This window comes from Rhinoraja longicauda, chromosome 28 (assembly GCF_053455715.1).
Source record: "Rhinoraja longicauda isolate Sanriku21f chromosome 28, sRhiLon1.1, whole genome shotgun sequence".
Lineage (NCBI taxonomy): Eukaryota > Metazoa > Chordata > Chondrichthyes > Rajiformes > Arhynchobatidae > Rhinoraja > Rhinoraja longicauda.
Genome location: NC_135980.1, coordinates 13,710,994 through 13,730,518, shown reverse-complemented (window position 1 = coordinate 13,730,518; position 19,525 = coordinate 13,710,994). Strand labels below are relative to the sequence as shown.

Sequence of the window (19,525 nt, the reverse complement as noted above, 5' to 3'; positions counted from 1 at the left end):
GCTATACAGCGCCAGAGACCCGGGTTTGATCCTGACTATGGTTGTTGTCTGTGGCTACTGCAAAGGCCTCGTGGGGAATGACCACACTCTAGAGTCCTATTGCCACTGGAGAATGAGGGGCTGGGTGCTGTTTAACAGCCTCTCAAATGCTTCATTGTTTAAAGAAGAAAATAAGTGCCATTGATACATTGAAAATAAAATGTATTAATTTGATTGCATAATGAATGTACAGAAAAGACATGTACCGATGGTATTGTTTTTCTTGTATATATATTTTGAATAGATTAAGTATATTATTGAAATAAAAAGAACCTCAGCCTCAGGCCATAATGCAGGCTACTGCCTGCACTGTGAGCGGCGGTGGCGGTGGCAGATACTATAGTGTTGTTTAAGAGGTTTCTAGATGGGCACATAGATATGCAGGGAATTGGATCTGACTCATGTTCAAGCACGCGAGGTTAGTTTATCTTGGCATTATGTTTGGTACAGCCATTGTAGTTCCCCTGTGCTGTATTTTTCTACGTTCTACACACAGAGTATACTTTGTCCTGTCCCCGCCTCCCTTTCTGCTTTCTCACCCCACTAAAATCAGTCTGAAGAAGCATCCTAAACCCGAAATATCACCAATTAATGTTCTCCAGAGATGCTGCCTGACCCGCTGAGTTACTCCAGCACTTGACGTCTTTTGATCTATGTAAAGGTTTAGCTTGACGTTTCAAGGCTGCAAGTTGAAGGAGGAATGGATGGTCTGAGGAATGTAAGCGCATTGTTCATGTTTTTCAGAAGAATGAATTATACAAATGCCTTTTCTGCAAACGCAAGGCCCAAGGTAAAAGCTATTTGTATTCACTTTGTGTCTGATTTATCTCTTCTGGAAACTGCACTTAGATGAGTTGGATGTTGGTCATTTGGCCAACTGGAAACACAAGGAATAAAGAACATAACTAAAAAATGAAGCAAAGGGACTCACCTTAATGTATTACAAATGTATTTCATTATCTATCTTACTAAAATAAAACATCTAAGTATTGAATCCCAACTCCTGCCTGTACCTCATTCTTGGAAATCCACATTTTATCTGTAAACCATCTGAACCTTATCATTTACTTCCCATCCTTCAAATGGATTTCAATTTGTAATTTTCTCCTGGGTTTTCCAGTCTATATAGATATTACTTGAACCTTATGATTAGACCCCAGCTTGTAACTCACTTCTTAACATCTATTACTCTCTGCATTAAACATTTGATCCCTTTTAATTTAGATTGCAATCTGGAACACCTCCCAGATATCCATTACTTGAAGTACTTTACATTACATCGGAAAGGCACGCTGTAAAATCAAACAAAAAAACTTGGGCCCAAGGGATCTTTGTTATCGGCTTGTGCTCAGCTTGTCTGCTTCACTTAAAGGAGGCGATAAGATGTTCATGAGAAAAATGCAGGTTGGTTGATTCATTGAAATTTATCTGCAGGCATCATTCAGAATTGTGCAGAGAACACTTTATTTCAGCATCCTGTGCTTTTGTGGTGCCAGGATCAAGCAGCAAATGCAGCTTCCAAATTTCAAAATATCCCAAAACATTCCCAGGGTTATTGGCAATCAAACTCGGCATATTAGTTTGTATGCATATACATTATACTGAAGTACATGAGGAAGTAAAAGGTCAGATTTAAAAAATTCATTTGGGGATTGGATCCATTTCCGTAGAATGTCCATCTCTTATCACCCTTGAAAAGATTACTATGAATGGTCTTCCCTCTGATGAGGTCAGAAGGGTCCTGATCCGAAACATCACCTGTCGAATTTCTCTAGAGATGCTGCCTGGCCCGCTGAGTTACTCCACCATTTTGTGTCCATCTTTGGTATAAACAAGCATCTGCAGTTCATTTCCATAACATTATTGCTATAAGATTATTGGATTTTGGTGTGCCACTGTGTTACTCCTTACTGAGCTAACTGTTGAATTTTAGTCAATAGAAGTCACAAGCATCAAACCACCTGCAGATTAAAATTAACTTTCTTTTCAATGTTTCCCCCAATTTGCTTCCATTTCCTGTCCACCCCTCTCTGACCCTATGATCTCATCTTCGAATTGTTTTAATCTTCATTATTCAGTGGCAAAAGTAAGTTAAATTTCACCCGTGTAAATTCTTTAACGTAACACTCACTTTGTGGAAGGATTTAAAGAATTTCAATAGGTTGAAGCCAATTGCAATTTTCCTTTAAGATAGTGATTAATTTGGGAGAAAAAACAGGGGGAAAAAAAATCATAAACAGACCAGAAATGACAGACAGACAAAAGGGATTAAAGTTGAGAGGCACCACGGTTGATATGGACAAGTTGGGTCTCTCCTTCATGCAGGTGATCTCCAGGCAACAGGAAGGATGTGATAGATAGAGAGGAAGTTGACAAGGATGTTGCCAGGATTGAGAATTATAGCACATTTTCTATTGTTTACTTTGCCACAGAGGCTGAGCATGCAGTAAATCCCAGATAATCTGCTGTTCAATTGTATTTTGAAAATCCAGAATGTTTACTAAGTTCCTGCTCCTCTACTCTCTTAAATTCATTGGGGTCTGCTTCCTGAGCTCCCTTTAAATTCACTTGTAAATGTTTTATACTAGTGTAACATCTAAAAATATATAATTAAGTGTGTTGTATTATTATGTGTAATTGCTAACAGTACAAAAAAATTGCTAATCTAGAGCTATCAATGTCTCAAAAGCACCGGATGAGTTTTTACTTAACGAGATGAGAGTCCGGGATAGGATAAATGGAGTGGGGGGGGATTAATAATTAAGATGCATAAATTGGAGAGATTTAATTTAGTTTAGTTTAGTTTATTGTCACACATCAAGGTACAATGAGCACATTTTTGTTGTGTGCTGTCCAGCCAGTGGAAAGACTATGCATTATTAGAATCAAACCGTCCACCATGTACAGATCTGCTGTTGGAGTAGAGGTATAAACGTATGCAGTGATTGCAATGAAATGATTACAGATCCACTTCTAGACCACCAGGCCTGGCTTGGGCGGCATCTTCTTAGAGGAGAGCAGGGGGTTAGAATGATGTAAGGGGTTAGAACTGCACTACCTGGTAGGTTGGGACTAAGCTGAAATCCACACTGCATTTAAAGATAGGGTAGAATCTGATGTAGACACCAAATGCTGGAGTAACACGGGTCAGGTAGCATCTCTGGAGAGAAGGAATGGGTAACGTTTCGGGTCGAGACCCTTCTTCAGACTGCGGGACAAAGATAGAATGTAGTTGGAGACAGTAAGGCAAGTGGGAGAACTGGGAACGAGGAGGGGATGGAGAGCGAAAGCAAGGGCTATCTGAAGTTAGAGAAGTCAATGTTCATACCGCTGGGGTGTAAACTACCCAAGTGAAATATGAGGTGCTGTTCCTCCAATTTGCGCTGGGCCTCACTCTGACAATGGAGGAGGCCCAGGACAGAAAGGTCAGATTGGGAATGGGAGGGAGAGTTGAAGTGCTGAGCCACCAGGAGATCAGGTAGGTTAAGACAGACTGAGCAGAGGTGTTCAGTGAAATGATCGGTGAGCCTGCGCTTGGTCTCGCGGATGTAGAGAAGTTTAAACCTGGAGCAGTGAACACAGTAGATGAGGTTGGAGGAGGTGCAAGTGAACCTCTGCCTCACCTGGAAAGACTGTTTGGATCCTTGGAAGGAGTCGAGGAGGAAGGTAAAGGGACAGGTGTTGCATCGCCTGCGGCTGCAGAGGAAAGTACCGAAAAAGTGAAAGTACTGAAAATTGTGCTTACTGGAGTGAAATCTGTTCCTTAATACAGATTGAGTATTACAGCAAAGTGCCAATGTTTTACTGGAGGGTTGAGAGAAGTGACAGCATCTGCCATGTAAACTAACATTTTATTGGGCTTAAATAATTGTTAGTATAAAGAGAATTCGTTATAGCATGGCAAATTACCAGAGATTAATGGGGAATGTTCCTTTCCCAGCTGTTCCTGTTCCTGGGCCTTTTGTAAAAAGATGCCTTAATTTAAACCAAACTGGTTTACGTGTTAAAACAGTGAAAGGATGTTTACTGTTATTATGTGTGCTAGTCTGCAAGTGTGTGTTAGTGCGTGGGCACGTTAGTGTTCAGGTACATTAAGGGCCTGTCCCACTTAGGCGATTTTAAGGCGACTGCCGGCGACTAGGCTGTCACCGACAGTTCGCCGGGGTGTCGCGGGCATGATCGTGAGGAGTCTTCAAAGAAGCATAGTGGATCTCAACGCGTCGCTGAGAAATTTTCCGGTTTGAAATTTCTCAGCGACAGCTGGCTTGTCGCCAGGTATTGTAGCTTATTGCGGGCGCTGTCGCATGCTGTCCCCAGGTTTGCTAGGTTGTCGCAGATGCATTTAGAAGCACGTAGTATTAAATTAAGTAAAGTCATTTGAAGATACCATAAAATACTTGTGTTTAACCAACTTATTTACTGTCAGGACATTTGACAGGCAGATTGGAGGCGACAGTTTGACGGTCAGGTAAGCGTGGGAATTTTGCGATGTTTATGGCCATCGGCGAGTACTTTTAAAGTAGGCTCCCAACCCAGATATGCAACCCAGAAACCAGATATGCATCTCCCGTACATTTTCAAAGAATGCCCACACTCCGCACAAAAATCCATTTAACCCCGTTTAAAATTACATTTCTTAATACTGCTATTAGCAAACTGGAAGTCAATCCAGTTTATGCCTTGTTACCATGAAGCTTGGTTTTCAAGTAACCCGGGCAAGATGTTACATTTCAAAACTCTCATGTAACTACAGACTTGTCAGTGATTTCAGCGAAAATTAGGACGCCATAGAAGCATTGATAAGCGTGGGAATTTCGCAATGTTTCCGAAGATGGTGTAATCTCTTAGCCAGGGGCATTGTCGTGGTCATTGTCGTAGGGTAAAAGAAAATTTCGGCGATCTGCTACGACTTTGACAGTCGCCGGCAGTTGCCTAAAAAATCGCCTAAGTGGGACAGGCCCTTTAGTACAATGTACATACACATAATGTGCATGTAATGACACGTCTGCAGGTATGTATTAGGCTGTGTGCATGCAGAGGGAAAAACAATTCTCTCTGAGGTTTCTAAGCCTTTGGAAATCTCTTCTTCAAAGGGCAGAGTCTTCAAATACGCTTTGGACTTTACACTGTCGACTTTAGAGACACAGCGTTGAAACAGGCTAGCGATAACCCCATACACTAGCACTATCCTACACACTAGGGACATTTTTTTTTTTTTACCGGAGCCAATTAACCTACAAACCTGCATATCTCTGGCGTGTGCGAGAAAACCTGAGCATGCGGAGAAAACCCACGTGATCACAAGGAGAACGTGCAAACAGGATTGAACCCATGTATCTGGTGATGTAAGGTGGCAACTCTACCACTGCGCCACCCCCATGATAGGGATAGATAGAAGATAAAACCTTGATAACCAAGACAGGGTTAAAGGGTGCTGTGAAGAGGGGGAACATGAGGATGTCATTGTAATCCAATCAGCTTCAATCTCATGTTCCTAATTTGTTTGCTTTTTGTGTATACAAGGGAACACACATAGAACTACAATGAAAAAGGTGCCTTTTTCCTCTTCAGATCAACTGGAAGAGAACAGGAATTTCATGTTCATAAGACATGGGAGCAGAATCAGGCCATTCGGCCCATTGAGTCTACTCCGCCATTCAATCATGGCTGATCCATCTTTCCCTCACAGCCCCACTCCAGCCATCAATACAACCTGCTGCCTTATCACTGGATGTCAGACCAACATCCACTGACAGCCTATACATACTATCTGGTATAGCGCCACCAGAGATTCGTCGCAGTGCAGCCATCACCAGACCACAGATGTACGACATCCCCTATTCGGCCATGAACCCGCAAAGAGTCGGCTAAAGTCCAGCAAAAGCTTCCTCAACGAAGTTGTACCAAATGCTGAAGGGAAGAGAGACCAGCCAATTTGCATTATGGGAAGAGAGACTAGCCAATCTCCCATCAACGACATCCATGTCCATAGGTGCCAAAGAAGAACTTCCTCCTGGGTCTGAATCAAGCTGGGCTGAATGGAAATGCCTCAACAGACTGAGAGCTGGTGCTGCTTGTTGTAAAGCGACTCTCAAGAAGTGGGACACTGAAGACATCATCTGCATATGTGGCACTGAACCACAAACTATGGAGCCCCTATTGAGATGGCCTCTATTGGAACACGAATGCAAAGCTGAGGACCTTGCTGAAAAAAATGATATTGCTAAGTGTTGTGTTCAGTTTTGGCTGAAACACAAGATCTAGCATGTGTGGACGCGATAAGAAGAATCAGCCCCATTCTCCTGCCTTCGCCCTGAAACGGAAAGGTTCACATGGGAGACACAAACTGCCGGAGTAACTCAGCGGGACAGACAGCATCTCTGGAGAGAAGGAATGGGTGACTTTTCGGGTCGAGACCCCTTTCCCACACGCAAAGTTCACATGCGATATGAGGATGGGCTAGGTGAAGGTGAACTGAATAGCCCACACCGAGTGGAAGATTAAAAACCCACTTTTAAAAGAAGCTGCACACAGATGTCCTGCCAATATTTACTTAGCAAGTTGCCAGGCTTTCCTCTGTCAGTTGGTTATTGGACCTGTTTGATCTCGCCTACTGCCTTGTGTCTCCCCGTGATCTTTATCTGGAGATAACTACACCTGTGAAATGCACACAACAGTATCTGCCAAACACTGCAAGAAAGTGTGCTTTTTTGTTCCATCAGCTTGCAATGTGCAGCAATAGTGATGGCCACTACAGTGAATCTACCAGAGTACCTGGGATCTGACCCTGTCACACATGGGTCTGCAGGCATCCTTCGGGAGGGACGGGGGGGAGCAAAGGTTATGGACGAAAGCCGTCAAACCGTGAGGTAAGTATTTCTGCGGCTGCTTCAGGCTGATGGCATAAAATTATCTGAATTAATTGGCGCCTTGCCAATTAGTGGCCAGCACAGCAGGTGAGATAAAGTCTGTCAGCGGGAAATTATCATCATTGACAGTTCTAACTTGTGACTACTTAGCATGCTGTCATTAGATTCTTCTGTCCACTATCTTTAATGCAAGCATTAATCTGTTTATTTTAACTGGGTGAGTGGTGGCATTAAAAAAAAACGTAACAAATTGAGTGCCTAGAGCATACATCACCTAACGTCAGATGGTGATTTCATGGGTATCATTTCTTCACTTGACACTCAAAGATCTTCAGAATACCACGTCTACATTCTAAAATGGCAACCTCCAATGTCCTCTCCCTCCACTCCATGAAAGAGGCCTGTTTGCTCCTGTGGGAACTTTGCAAGCTGTATCAACGAGACCCTCTTTCACAGCTCTATAAATTATAATTCACAAGCAAACAGCTGTCCAGCTGTCAACTTGGCATTCCTGCAACGTCTGCCAGCAGCAAACAAAATTTAAAGCTACAACATATCAACCCTCTCCATATATCTGCCCACTCAATGCCTCCTGTTTATCTATAATGGATCCATACAGACTCTTCCACTGATTTATTAATAACCAGGTAAACTGAGGCACGCAATAGCTAGTTATCCAAATCCACAATCAGGATGATAACTCCAGCCTCTCTCCAGCCAAAACTCTGGTAGGGAAATGCATTTCCTCAAGAAAGATTGACTAACATGTTCCCCTTCTTTGGAGATAATTGGAGGGCAATAATTTCCTTCATAGTAGCCACAATACAGGAACTAAATACAGAATTCATTGAAGAAAATGTTGGAAATGTTCTCTGTCTCTTTCTCCCTAGGAGTTCAGGCATCAGTGATATTTATACATCTCACCTTCTACATTAATCAGGCCAAGTGCAGACTGGGTGAGCATTTTGCTGAGCACCTGCGCTCTGTAATGGCCACCTGGAACTCCCAATGTAATCCACACACCTACCACCTGGGATGATGACAATAGAACCATAAAGCCGCCTTAACTTCCCTGGGAAAAGGATGGTAAAATCAACCTTTGTTTCTAAACGCTGTCTGGTGAAATTGCACAGACAGCAGCAAAAACAGGCAGAGAGACACAAGGAACTGCAGATGCTGGTTTACAAAAAGGACACAAAGTGCTGGAGTAACTCAGTGGGCCAGGCAGCACCTCTGGAGAACATGGATAGGCGACGTTTCGGGTTGGGACCTTTCATTAAACAAGCTATCTCTTCATGAGAGAATAACTCGAGGGCATCGGCAGGTGATGCTCACTACTTGTCACCATCTGCGCGGCTCGGCCGCGGGACTGAACAGCGCCCGGTGCGGCTCGGCCGCGGGGCCTTCCATCGCCCGGTGCGGCGCGGCCGCGGGACACCATTCTGCTTTAGTTAAACATTTTGTTCAAGATGGCCGCGTTGTGTTTGGCTGCCTGCCACTGTATGTTGTTTCTTTTTCTTTTTTTTTTTCCTAATCAGATGTGCAGCACTTTGGTCAACGTGGGTTGTTTTTAAATGTGCTATACAAATAAAATTGACTTGACTTGACTTCATGCTGCCTTGCCAAGGCCACCAGCATAATTAGGGACCGGTCTTACCCTGGTCACTCTCTCTTCTCCCCTCTCCCATCAGGCAAGTGGTGCAGAAGTATGAAAACGCACACCTTCAGATTCAGGGCCAATTTCTTCCCAGTTGTCCCAGTTCCCAGGCAACTGAACCATCCTATCAGCAACTAGAGAGCAGTCCTGAACTACCATCTCAGGACTCATTGGAGACCCTCGGACTATCTTTAATCGGACTTTATCTTGCACTACATGTTATTCCCTTTATCCTGTATCTATACACTGTGGACGGCTCGATTCTGATCGTGTCTAGTCTTTCCGCTGACTGTATAGCGCGCAACTAAAAAGCTTCTCACTGTACTTCGGTACACATGACAATAGACTAAACTGAACTAAACTAAACAGAAGGGAAGAACAAATGGAAAATACAATACAAGTTGGGCCAAGCTGTATAGCTCTCGACAGCTTCAAGTCTTATACTATGGGAGGAGACTGACCTGAACCTTTGGTCACCACGAGCTTCGGCCTGCTGCGCACACCATCGCCTTTGGTTGTGTAGGCTGCCACAGTGATGGAGTATGTTGTTTCTGGCTGCAGCCCTGCGATGATCATCTCCTATCATTGGAAACACATTATTTCAGCTCAGGACATAACAGAAATCCAATTTGGTCACAATCAATGAATTTAAACGGTCCCATGCACAAAATAAACCCCCTCAAACCACAGAACATAAAAGGTACAAATTAAAACACGGAGAAGAACCCTCTCATGGCGACATTTTTCCAAAAGGTAAACCAGATTCCACCTCTCATCGATTTTTGGACTCCGTTGAAATTGCTTCTGGTTGGAACTTTGTCCACCACTCACTAGACTCAGTTCCCAAGAGACCCTTTCTTTTTGAACGCACTGGGCCCAGTGCCAGAAGGATGAGCTTTAAGGCATTCAGGGCTTTCACTGGAAGGGCACTGGCATGCAGTTATCTGTCCAATTCCGTCTCCCCACCCTGTGCCTCCCTTCCCCAAAACCTCCTCCCCTTGGCTTTCTTATGCATGTAATAAAGAGAAATCATAGAAGGTGGTTACAAAAGGAGCTCAATTACACATTTGAAATGTTGGGAGCGTAGAGCCGAACAGCATGGAAGGAGGCACTGACCCACCTTTTGCATGCGATCCCACAGTGGGTTTTTAATTAATCCCACCTCCCACCGCTTGATCTATGGCCCTGCAGGTTTTGGCTCTTCAAATATTCTTCCGAGAACTTTAGAAACATGATGAGGTCTGTGCTTCCACACTCTTCCAGGCTGGGAATTCTTGACCTTCATCATTTGCGGAGTGGATTATTTTTCTCAACTCCCTTTTAATTATTTCAAATCTAATTATTTAAATCTAGTCCCTGTTCTGGGGTAAATAGATTCCCCATATTTATTCTGTCAAAACCTCTCATCATCTTATATGCCACGTTTAAGTCTGCCCACTTTCTCCTTTGTTCTGAAGAAAACAATCCCAGTTCAATCTATGTTGAAAATACCAGGATAAAATACTGTCAAAGGGGAACCTCCCTGGAAAGAAAACAAACCACAGCAAACAGCAAGCTAGCAGGCCATGCAAAATCAGTAAACAAATATTTATGGGTTTGGTGTACATAAAGAAAGGGGAGTATGCAGGAACAGTAAGAAAAACACTAGGGAGCACAGAGTTTACTCACATATTCTGCAGTGTCGTCAGTCTCCCACTGAGCAACAGGAGGAAAGCAAAAGAGAGAAAAAAAAAACAAATAGAATCAAGGACGAAGGAAGAGTTTTGAGGCATCTAAGACGGTTTTGGTTGGAATACCATGCAGCCCCGCAAGACCCATGACAGCAAACAGGCACCACAATGCAAAAGCTGGTTCCTAAGGGCGGGTTGGTGAGCCAAAGTGTCAGGATGAAAATACTTAATAAAAGTATGAAAATGTAGGAAACACTCAGCATTGTCAGGCAGCATCGGAGCTAAGTGAAATAGTCAATGTTTTGGGTCCAAGATCCTTTATCAGCTTTGAGAAAGAGAAAAAAAAAAGTTAGTTTCCAGTTGCAGGGGGTAAATAAAAAAATGACTTGCAACTAAAAACTTAACTTGTTATCTCTCTTTCCTATTTCGATGAAGGATCTTGGACCGAAAGTGTTAACAGTCTCTCTCTCCAGAGATGCTGCCTGACCTGCTGAGTGTTTCTGGCATTTTCTGTTTTATTACAGTGCATCGGGCCACTGTCTGGTCTTGGCCTCGGGCTGAAATGCTGCTCAGGCAGCCTAAGCTAAAGGCATCCCCCAAGAACTCTGAGACTGGAGCTGATCCTCAACGACGACTCTAAACATTCAACAACGAATCAAACCAAAAATCCAGACGGAACTGACGTGAGTTAAAACCAGAATTGGAGATTAATTTCAGCACCGTTGTTTCCACAGCCCCAAAGGTAATGGGTTGCATGAGACTGGTCCTGGCCTAGCAAACGCTTCACAATCACTTCCAAGATTTCTCTACTTTCTCTCCTGTCTTGCAGACAGTATGGATTTGCATTTTGTCTTCTAGCCATGCTGACAAACATTGGCCCATGGAGAACGTTACCACGCTCTATAGCTAAGTGAAAAGGCAAAGGTGGCAGGGAGGGAGTGAGTGAGTGGTGGGGGTGAATACCTGGGGCACGGAATTCAGTGGTGGGAGGAGAGGCACAGCTGACCCTCATTCTGTCATCCGTAGACACATGCTTGTGATATGTGCTCTTCATTAGCAGATACACATGCTTGCGTACATTCAGATATAAAGTTGTTCACATTCAGGCATGCTACTAGATATACAATCATAAGTGTCCACACACATCTTCAACTGCAATCACTCATGTATAATGGAACGCAGGGCTGATAGTTTTACATCATCCTTCCCAAGAAACAGTTATCGTGCCAAATGATGACGTCTTTCTCTTCTAACTTTGAGCAGCTGAGACCAGTCAAATCCATACGCAGTGAGAAGATACAAAGTGCCGGAGTAACTCAGTGGGACAGGCAGCATCTCAGGAGAACATGGACCGGTGACGTTTTGGGTTGGGACCCTTCTTCAAAACACCACATGCAGTTAGAATTGATTTGGATATTTTTATGTTTTGATTGGTTCCATATCCAATGACGTCTGTCCTGAACCTTCAGGCTGGCTCTACATTCAATGATTCAACTCACTGAGAATTTGCTGCAGATCCCACAGATAGTTTGAAGTATGTTGCAACATGAAGCGTTGGCAGATTCAAAATGCTATTATTTTCTTTGTAGACTTTTGCAAATTTCAGTCCTCATATGGAGTTTAGTGAGCCAGAGGCATACAGTGGGTTGGTCTTGTGGCCAATGAGGTTAATGGCACTTTCTCTTCGCCTCTTTTGATGACAGTAACATTTTCTTGAGTTGTTGACTACCATTAACATTAGATAATATCTTCCATCTGTTGATAAACCTAAGGCTAAGAGCATGAACCTTTCAATTTACTTTGGCTACCACTTCTTATTTCATGTGGTTGTATAGCAGGAGAGGAACATGTATAATTTTATATTTAGATGTTTGAACCAAATAATTGGAGAGTGAATTTATACAAAATAATCTTCATGTTCTCTATTGCCATAAACCAGAGGTTTCAATGATATTATCAAGAACTGAAATGATGTAACAACTGTGTAAGATTATGAGGTTATACAGAGAGGCGATGCAAGGGGCGGCACAGTGGCGCAGCGGTAGAGTTGCTACCTGGCAGTGCTAAAGACCTGGGTTCTATCCTGACTATGGGTGCCGTCTGTACGGAGTTTATACGTTCTCCCTGTGACCACGTGGTTTTTCTCCGGGTGCTCTGGTTTTCTCCCACATTACAAAGACGGTTTGGAATGACAGGTTTGTAGGTTAATTGAATTTGGTAAAACTTGTAAATTGTCAATAGTGTTTAGGATAGTGCTATTGTACGGGGGGTCATCGCTGGTCGATGCAGACCCGGTGGGCCAAAGGGCCTGTTTCCATGCTGCATATGTAAACTGTCTGCTAATTAGACCATAGCTTAAATGCTGTCTATAACTCCGATCATCCCATTACAGGAATGCTTTGATTGTGTACTGGACAGGGAACAGAGGAAGTTCTGAAGATGTTGCCAGGACTGGACAACTAATAACAATGGGGTAAGATTGCAGCAGGTAGGGTTGCTGCTGGATTGATCCAGTGATCTGGGTTTGATTCTGACCTCAGGTACTGGCTGTGTGGAGCTAACACTTTAATCCTGTAACCCATTTGGGTTTCAAACGGGTACTCTCTGCCCATTGATACAATGCTTGGATCAGGACTTGAAGACCTATAGCCTGCGGGGTTATGGCCCTTGCGCTGGACCATGTGATTAAGTTGGTGAGCTCTTTCTTTACTAGCATGGACATATTGGGCAGAGTGGCCTTCTTCTGCATCACCAATTTTCCATGATTCGATAATCAGTTTGGAAGAGACGTTAAATAGAAAGGTTTAATGGTAAGAAGTGATTGAATGAGCGTGCGTGAAACTCTCTCTGACACTGGTAACACTTATCATCATATCATCATATATATACAGCCGGAAACAGGCCTTTTCGGCCCTCCAAGTCCGTGCCGCCCAGCGATCCCCGTACATTAACACTATCCTACACCCACTAGGGACAATTTTTACATTTACATTTACCCAGCCAATTAACCTACAAACCTGTACGTCTTTGGAGTAGAGTGATGTTCAGAAATACACCACTCCCACAAAGGGCCAAATGAAAAATTCGAGAAATGCTTTTACACTTAAAGCGCCGAGAATACTTCGACTGGTTGGTCATTAAAATCAGTTGAAACAGACACAATAGATTCCATGCAACCGAAGAGAATAGGAAGGGGTTTGGTTTACTCAAATTCGTATAATAAGGAGTGAATGAGAAGAGACTTGGATCGTTGGAATTCTGCAATGTGGAAGTATCCAGGCTCATTATCACCAGCAGTATAGTGGTTAAGATAGTCAGAAGATGATGAGCTCACATCACACTCGAGAGAATTGATTTAACAAATCTAATGGGGATGTTTGTTGAGGGTCAGATGTTTAAACCAAGGTACCATCTGCTATCCAAAGTGGATATCATTTTGAAGAACAGGAGAGTTATCACTGGTGTTCTGTTAAAATCTCTTCCTCAATTAACAAAGAAACAGACTTAGAGCCATACAGCATAGAAACAGGCCCTTCTGTCCATCTGATCAATGCTGACCAAGGTCCATCTCCACTAGTCATACAGCATAGAAACAGGCCCTTCTGTCCATCTGATCAATGCTGACGAAGGTCCATCTCCACTAGTCATACAGCATAGAAACAGGCCCTTCTGTCCATCTGATCCAAGGTCCATCTCCACTAGTCCCATTTGCCCCGTTTGACCCATATCCCTCTCTTTCCCTTTCATGTATCTGTCAGAATGTCTTTTAAATGTTGCATGGCACCTGCTTCAATTATTTCACCTGTCAGCTCATTCCATACACATATCACCTTCTGTATGAAAAAACAACGCCTCTCCAGTTCCTGTTAATTATTTAACCGTTCACCTTAAACCTCCGCCTCTCAGTTCTTGATTTTCCTGTGCCAGTGAAAAGCCTGTGTGTATTCACTCTATTTAAGCCCTTGTGATCTTAAACACAATCTCATATATTTCTATAAGATCACCCCTCAGTCTTCTCTGCTCCAAAGAGTCCTGGCCAGCCCAAACTCTATATAATTATCCCTATCTTTTTACCCATTCAATTTTTTTGGGTGTAAGCATCACCGGTCAGACCAGCATTTAACAGTCTATCCCTATTTGCCCTTGAGATGGAGGTGTTGAGCCATCTTTTTCAATCACTGCAGTCTTCTTGTCAAAGTGTTCCCATGCAGCTGTTGGATGGGGAGTTCCAAGATGTAGATCCAGCAACGATGGAGCAACAAATGCTTCCATGTCAGGATGGTATATGACAAAAACCAAGGTGAATCTGCAGGTGGCGGGATTTACATGGGCCAGCTGCCTTCGTCCTTCTTGGAAGAAGAGTTCATGGGTTTGGGAGGTGGCTGCATATAAACAAAACCAAGTAATGGCAGTGCATTTTGTAGATGTTAGTTCACACTGCAGCCATGTTGCGCTAATAGTAGAGTCAATGAATGGTGTTGAGCTTCCTCAGCATTGCTAAGTGAAGAGTATGCCATTACCCTCTTGGTCTGTCCTTTGTAATCAGTGGATTGGGGGAGTCACCAGTGAATCACTCACTGCAGTATGCCTAGCTTCTGGAGATTCAACATTTGCAAGGCTGGTCCAGTTGAGTTTCTGGAGATTCCATAAAGGTAATAGCAGATGACTTGATGATGGTAATATTAGGTGGTTAGATTGTTGTTTGGTACCAGTGTGGCAAGAATGTCACTTGAGACTTCCCAATCCATGTCCAAATGTTCAGGTTTTTCTGCGTCTGGGCAGAGGCTACCTCATTTTTGCTGAGTGGTCGTAAAATGGAATGGAACATTGTGCGACCATCAATGAACATATCTGAACTGATGATGGTTATTGATATTGGTCATTGATAAAGTATCCAAATCTTGGATACTACCCTGAGAAATTACTGTAGTGATGTCCTGGGGCTGTGATGGTTAGCCTCCAATAAGACCATCATTCTCTTCAAGGTATAAATACAACCATTAAAATATATCCCCCCCTTGATGCACACTGATTTTGATCTATCAGGGCTCTTTGATGCCAGTTTTGGATGCAATTACATGTCACAGGCAGTTACTCTCACCTCACCAGTGGAATTCTGCACTATGGTCCATTTTTGTTCCATGTGGTGACGAGGTCTGGAACTGAGTGCTCTTGTTAAAACCCATACTGGTTGTTAATGAACAGCATATTGGCAAGCATGTGTCATGGATGACACTTTCCATACTTTGTGGATGATTAAGGGTGGACTATACCAGCAGTAATTAACTGGATAGGATTTGACCTCCTTTTTTGGACACCACTTTGCTGTTACATATCCTTCATTGCATCAGTGACTGCACTTTGAAAGCAGGAGAAAAACTGCAGATGCTGGTGTAAATCGAAGGTAGACCCAAAATGCTGGAGTAACTCAGCTAGTCAGGCAGCATCTCAGCGGGTCAGGCAGCATCTCGGGAGAGAAGGAATGGGTGACGTTTCGGGTCGAGACCCTTCTTCTGTCTGAAGAAGGGTCTCGCCCCGAAACGTCAGCCATTCCTTCTCTCCCGAGAAGCTGCCTGACCCGCTGAGTTACTCCAGCATTTTATGTCTACCTGCACTTTGAAAGTAGTTCAGTAGCTGTGAAAGTCTTTGAGGCTGTGAAACACACTGAGGAGCTGAAAGATGCGACAGTCAATTTTCGATTAAGTACTGGTCAACTCCTGACATTTGGGATAAGACAGAACTAACTTCAACAGTAACCTTAAAATTTCCACGATCTTTAACATTTTAAAAAGTTCTTTGAATTCAGTAAAATGGAAGGCAGGTGTAATTTAAAGGAAACATTCAAGTATGTGTACTTGGGTATTCAACCTTCAAAATTTGCAGTAGAATCAAACTAGATTGCACATTTTCACAAGCTCCTTAAATGACAACAGTCTAAGAGCGGAGAGTGTCATGTGACACAGCTTAGCTACAGGGCAAGGAGTCAACATGATTAATATTAAACAAAGACAGATATGCATTTATATTGCATCCATTCGCATATCTCTCAAACATCTCAAATCACGTAACATACAATGACTTTGACATTTAATGTTTCTGAATGTGTAATTCTACACATCCATTTTTTATAAAGGATGATTCCACAAACACTAATAAAACGTATGGCCAGGTTATCTACATTTAATGATTCCACCTGAGGAAAGAGTCAGCTGGGACACATGGATAGCTCCCTGTTCGTTAGCTAGAGCTACGAATACGTTTAAATTCACTGCAACAGTTGTTGAACTCTGACAAACCGGCCTAAAATTCTGGCAACTTTCAGTCTGCATCTTAATCAAGTTCAAAGGGAGGTTCAAAGTTAACTGTGCTCATCAGGAACCAGGCATGTCCCTCGCATTCTCAAAGTCAGAATGCATTGGATCATTGGCCATGCAGTCTCAGCTTGTCCACGTTTTGAGGCCTGGCATATACAGTACCCTGGTGATGATGAGTCAACACACGTATTCTGCATCTCATAGAGTCATACGTCATGGAGACAACCCCTTCGGCCCAGCTTGCCCATGCCGACCAATATCCCATCTACACTAGTCCCTCTTGGCCATGCTTGGCCCATATCCCTCTAAAGCTTCCCTATCCATGTACCGGTCTCAAATGTGCTGTCCCGCTGAGTTACTCCAGCCTTTTGTGTCTATCTTCAGTTTAAACCAGCATCTGCAATTCCTTCCTACACAAATGTCTTTTAAATGTTGTTATAGTTTCTGCCTCCCCCTCCTCCTCCGGCAATTTGTTCCAAATACACCCCCCGCTGTGTGAGAAGGTTGCCTCTCAGATTCCTATTAAATCTTTCCCCTCGCTCTTTAAACCTACATCCTCTGGTTCTTGATTCCCATACTCTGGGTAAAAGACTCCGTACATCTACCCTATCTATCCCCCTCATGATCTTATACACCTCTTATAAGATCACCTCTCCACGAAATACCGTCCTAGCCTGCCCAACTTCTCCCTTTAGCTCAGGTCCTCAAGTCCTGGCAATATCTTCATATTGATCATCTGGCCAGTGTTGGCTGGGATTGTGCTCTGGACATCGATATTAGGTTATTAATTCGGATGGACCAATTCTTCCGAAGGTGGTGTATTCTGACCTGGTATCGGGCCTCAGATGTGCCTGATTCCTCCAATTACTAATTTATTCACTTTTCAATTCTAGATGCACAAAAACACCTCTTCAATAAAGCATACTGCCCAGCAAGGGAGCAGAATGACCCACTACATGAACGCTGGCTCTTTGAAAGGGCTACCAATTATTCCTATCACCCTGTGGTGTTTACTCAGGCCCTGTAAATATTCCTGTTTTATGACTAAGAGGATGTCGCCAGGGCTCGAAGGTCTGAGCTGTGGGGAGAGGTTGAGTAAGCTGGGACTATTCCTTGGAGCGCAGGAGGATGAGGCGTGATCTTACAGAGGTGTATAAAATCATGAGAGGAATAGATCAGGTAGATGCACAGAGTCTCTTACCCAGAGTAGGTGAATCGAGGACCAGAGGACATAGGTTTAAAATGAAGGGGGAAATATTTAATAGGAATCTGAGGGGCAACTTTTTCACATAAAGTGTGCTGGGTGTATGGAACAAGCTGCCAGAGGAGGTAGTTGAGGCAGGGACTATCCCAACAATTACAAAGCAGGTACATGGATAGGATAGGTTTGGAGGGATATGTACCAACTGCGGGCAGGTGGAACTAGTGAAGCTGGGACATGTTGGCCGGTGTGGGCAAAGCTGGGCCGAAGGGCCTGTTTCCACACTGTAAAACTATGACTATCCAATTCCCTTTCAAAATCTGTATTCATTGCCATTTCAGACAGTGCATGTTGGACCACAATTTGCTTCATAAGCAAACTTCTCCTCATCTTCCCCATGGCTTTTCAGCCAATTTGGTATTAAATCAGCAGTCTCAATATGAGGTTTCACAAAATGGTAGACTATCTGCCTCTGTTCTTTCGGTATTATTATTAAGTGGCATGTGGCTTCCTACCATTAATTTGCAACTGTTTCTGTTGGTAGTACCAACCGCCACCACTCTTCAGTTTGCTTCCTAACCTGAGCGTCGGTCAGCATGATATCCCTTATCAGTGGCCTTCCCCTGGCCTCTTCATCCACCACTTCCACGTAGTGAACCTGGTAGCCCCGGATCTGTCCATGTTGCTTGTTTGGGACAGGCGACCGCCACATTACCTTCAAGGCAGTGGAGTTTAATGCTGCGACCTCCACTTTGCGAGGGGGAGCACTGGGCACTGCAAGAATAACGTGTCAGGCATCAGAAAGGAGAAATGCCACCTCTTATCAAAAAAGATGACTATCGACAATTTTAAAGCCATAACCACGTATAAACAGGCCAAATGGTAATTGAAATTACAATGTAAATCTGGAATAGCAGATAGCCCTGAGAAAGTCACATACAAATGTGTGCACACATATATTGAAGATCAAAGTACCGTAGATGATGGAAATCAGAAATAAAAATATCTGGAAATATCGAGCAGCATCGGCAGACAATGGAACACGGTTAATGTTTCAGGTCTAATACCATTCATCAGAATTGGGAATGAGAGTTTTAGTTCTGATGATGGGTCTTTGGCCTGAAACGTTTACTCTGCTCCTTTCTCTACGGTTTCTGACTGACCTGCTGAGTGTTTCCAACATTTGCTATCTTTACATATTTTTCTTGCTAATTTAATCATCTGATTCCAATTAAGCACCAGAATTGCAGAGAGGTTTCAGGACAGCGCAACTCAAACTCACTGTGCTATAAACTAGATTAAGCCAAGATCTGTCATTCACAGATAGATTTCTATATCAAGTGCGGGATTAGACCAGTCTGATCTCTATCTTTGCCTGGGGAATTTCAACTTGTCCATGTCCTAATCCTGACTAATCTTTCTAGTTGACCTAGAAATTGAACTGGACCACACTTAGGCTGCGGGGAGAGGGGGATGGTGGGGGGGGGGGGGGTGCTGGGGGGTTAGTTCTTTGAGGGTTTGACTGAAAAAAACAGACAAGGGGAATCCAGTGTTGGTGATATATTTTGATTTTCATAAGCTTTTGAGGAGAAGCCACAAGGGGGTTGGTTGATAAGGTTAAGCACACAAAATTGGGGGCAAATGCACTGCCATGGATTGAGAATACATTATTGATCAGTAAGATACATTTCTCAGGTTGGTATGCTGTGACTAATTGATTATTGGATGCTTGGATCCAACTGTTCACGATTTATATTGATGATCTGGCTGAGAGG

The 19,525-nt window shown here is 43.3% G+C and overlaps 1 protein-coding gene across 1 annotated transcript in view; it reads right to left on the bottom strand.

Moving 5' to 3' along the window:
* The window catches only part of LOC144607402 (receptor-type tyrosine-protein phosphatase delta-like), a 391,326-nt gene that overhangs the window by 95,003 nt on the left and 276,798 nt on the right, over window positions 1-19,525 (bottom strand). Inside the window, exons 12-14 of the mRNA XM_078424233.1 lie at window positions 18,331-18,524; window positions 10,234-10,260; window positions 9,027-9,144 (exon numbers count right to left, since the gene is read on the bottom strand). Coding sequence (XP_078280359.1) covers window positions 9,027-9,144; window positions 10,234-10,260; window positions 18,331-18,524 — 339 coding nt within the window. The remainder of the gene's footprint in view (window positions 1-9,026; window positions 9,145-10,233; window positions 10,261-18,330; window positions 18,525-19,525) is intronic.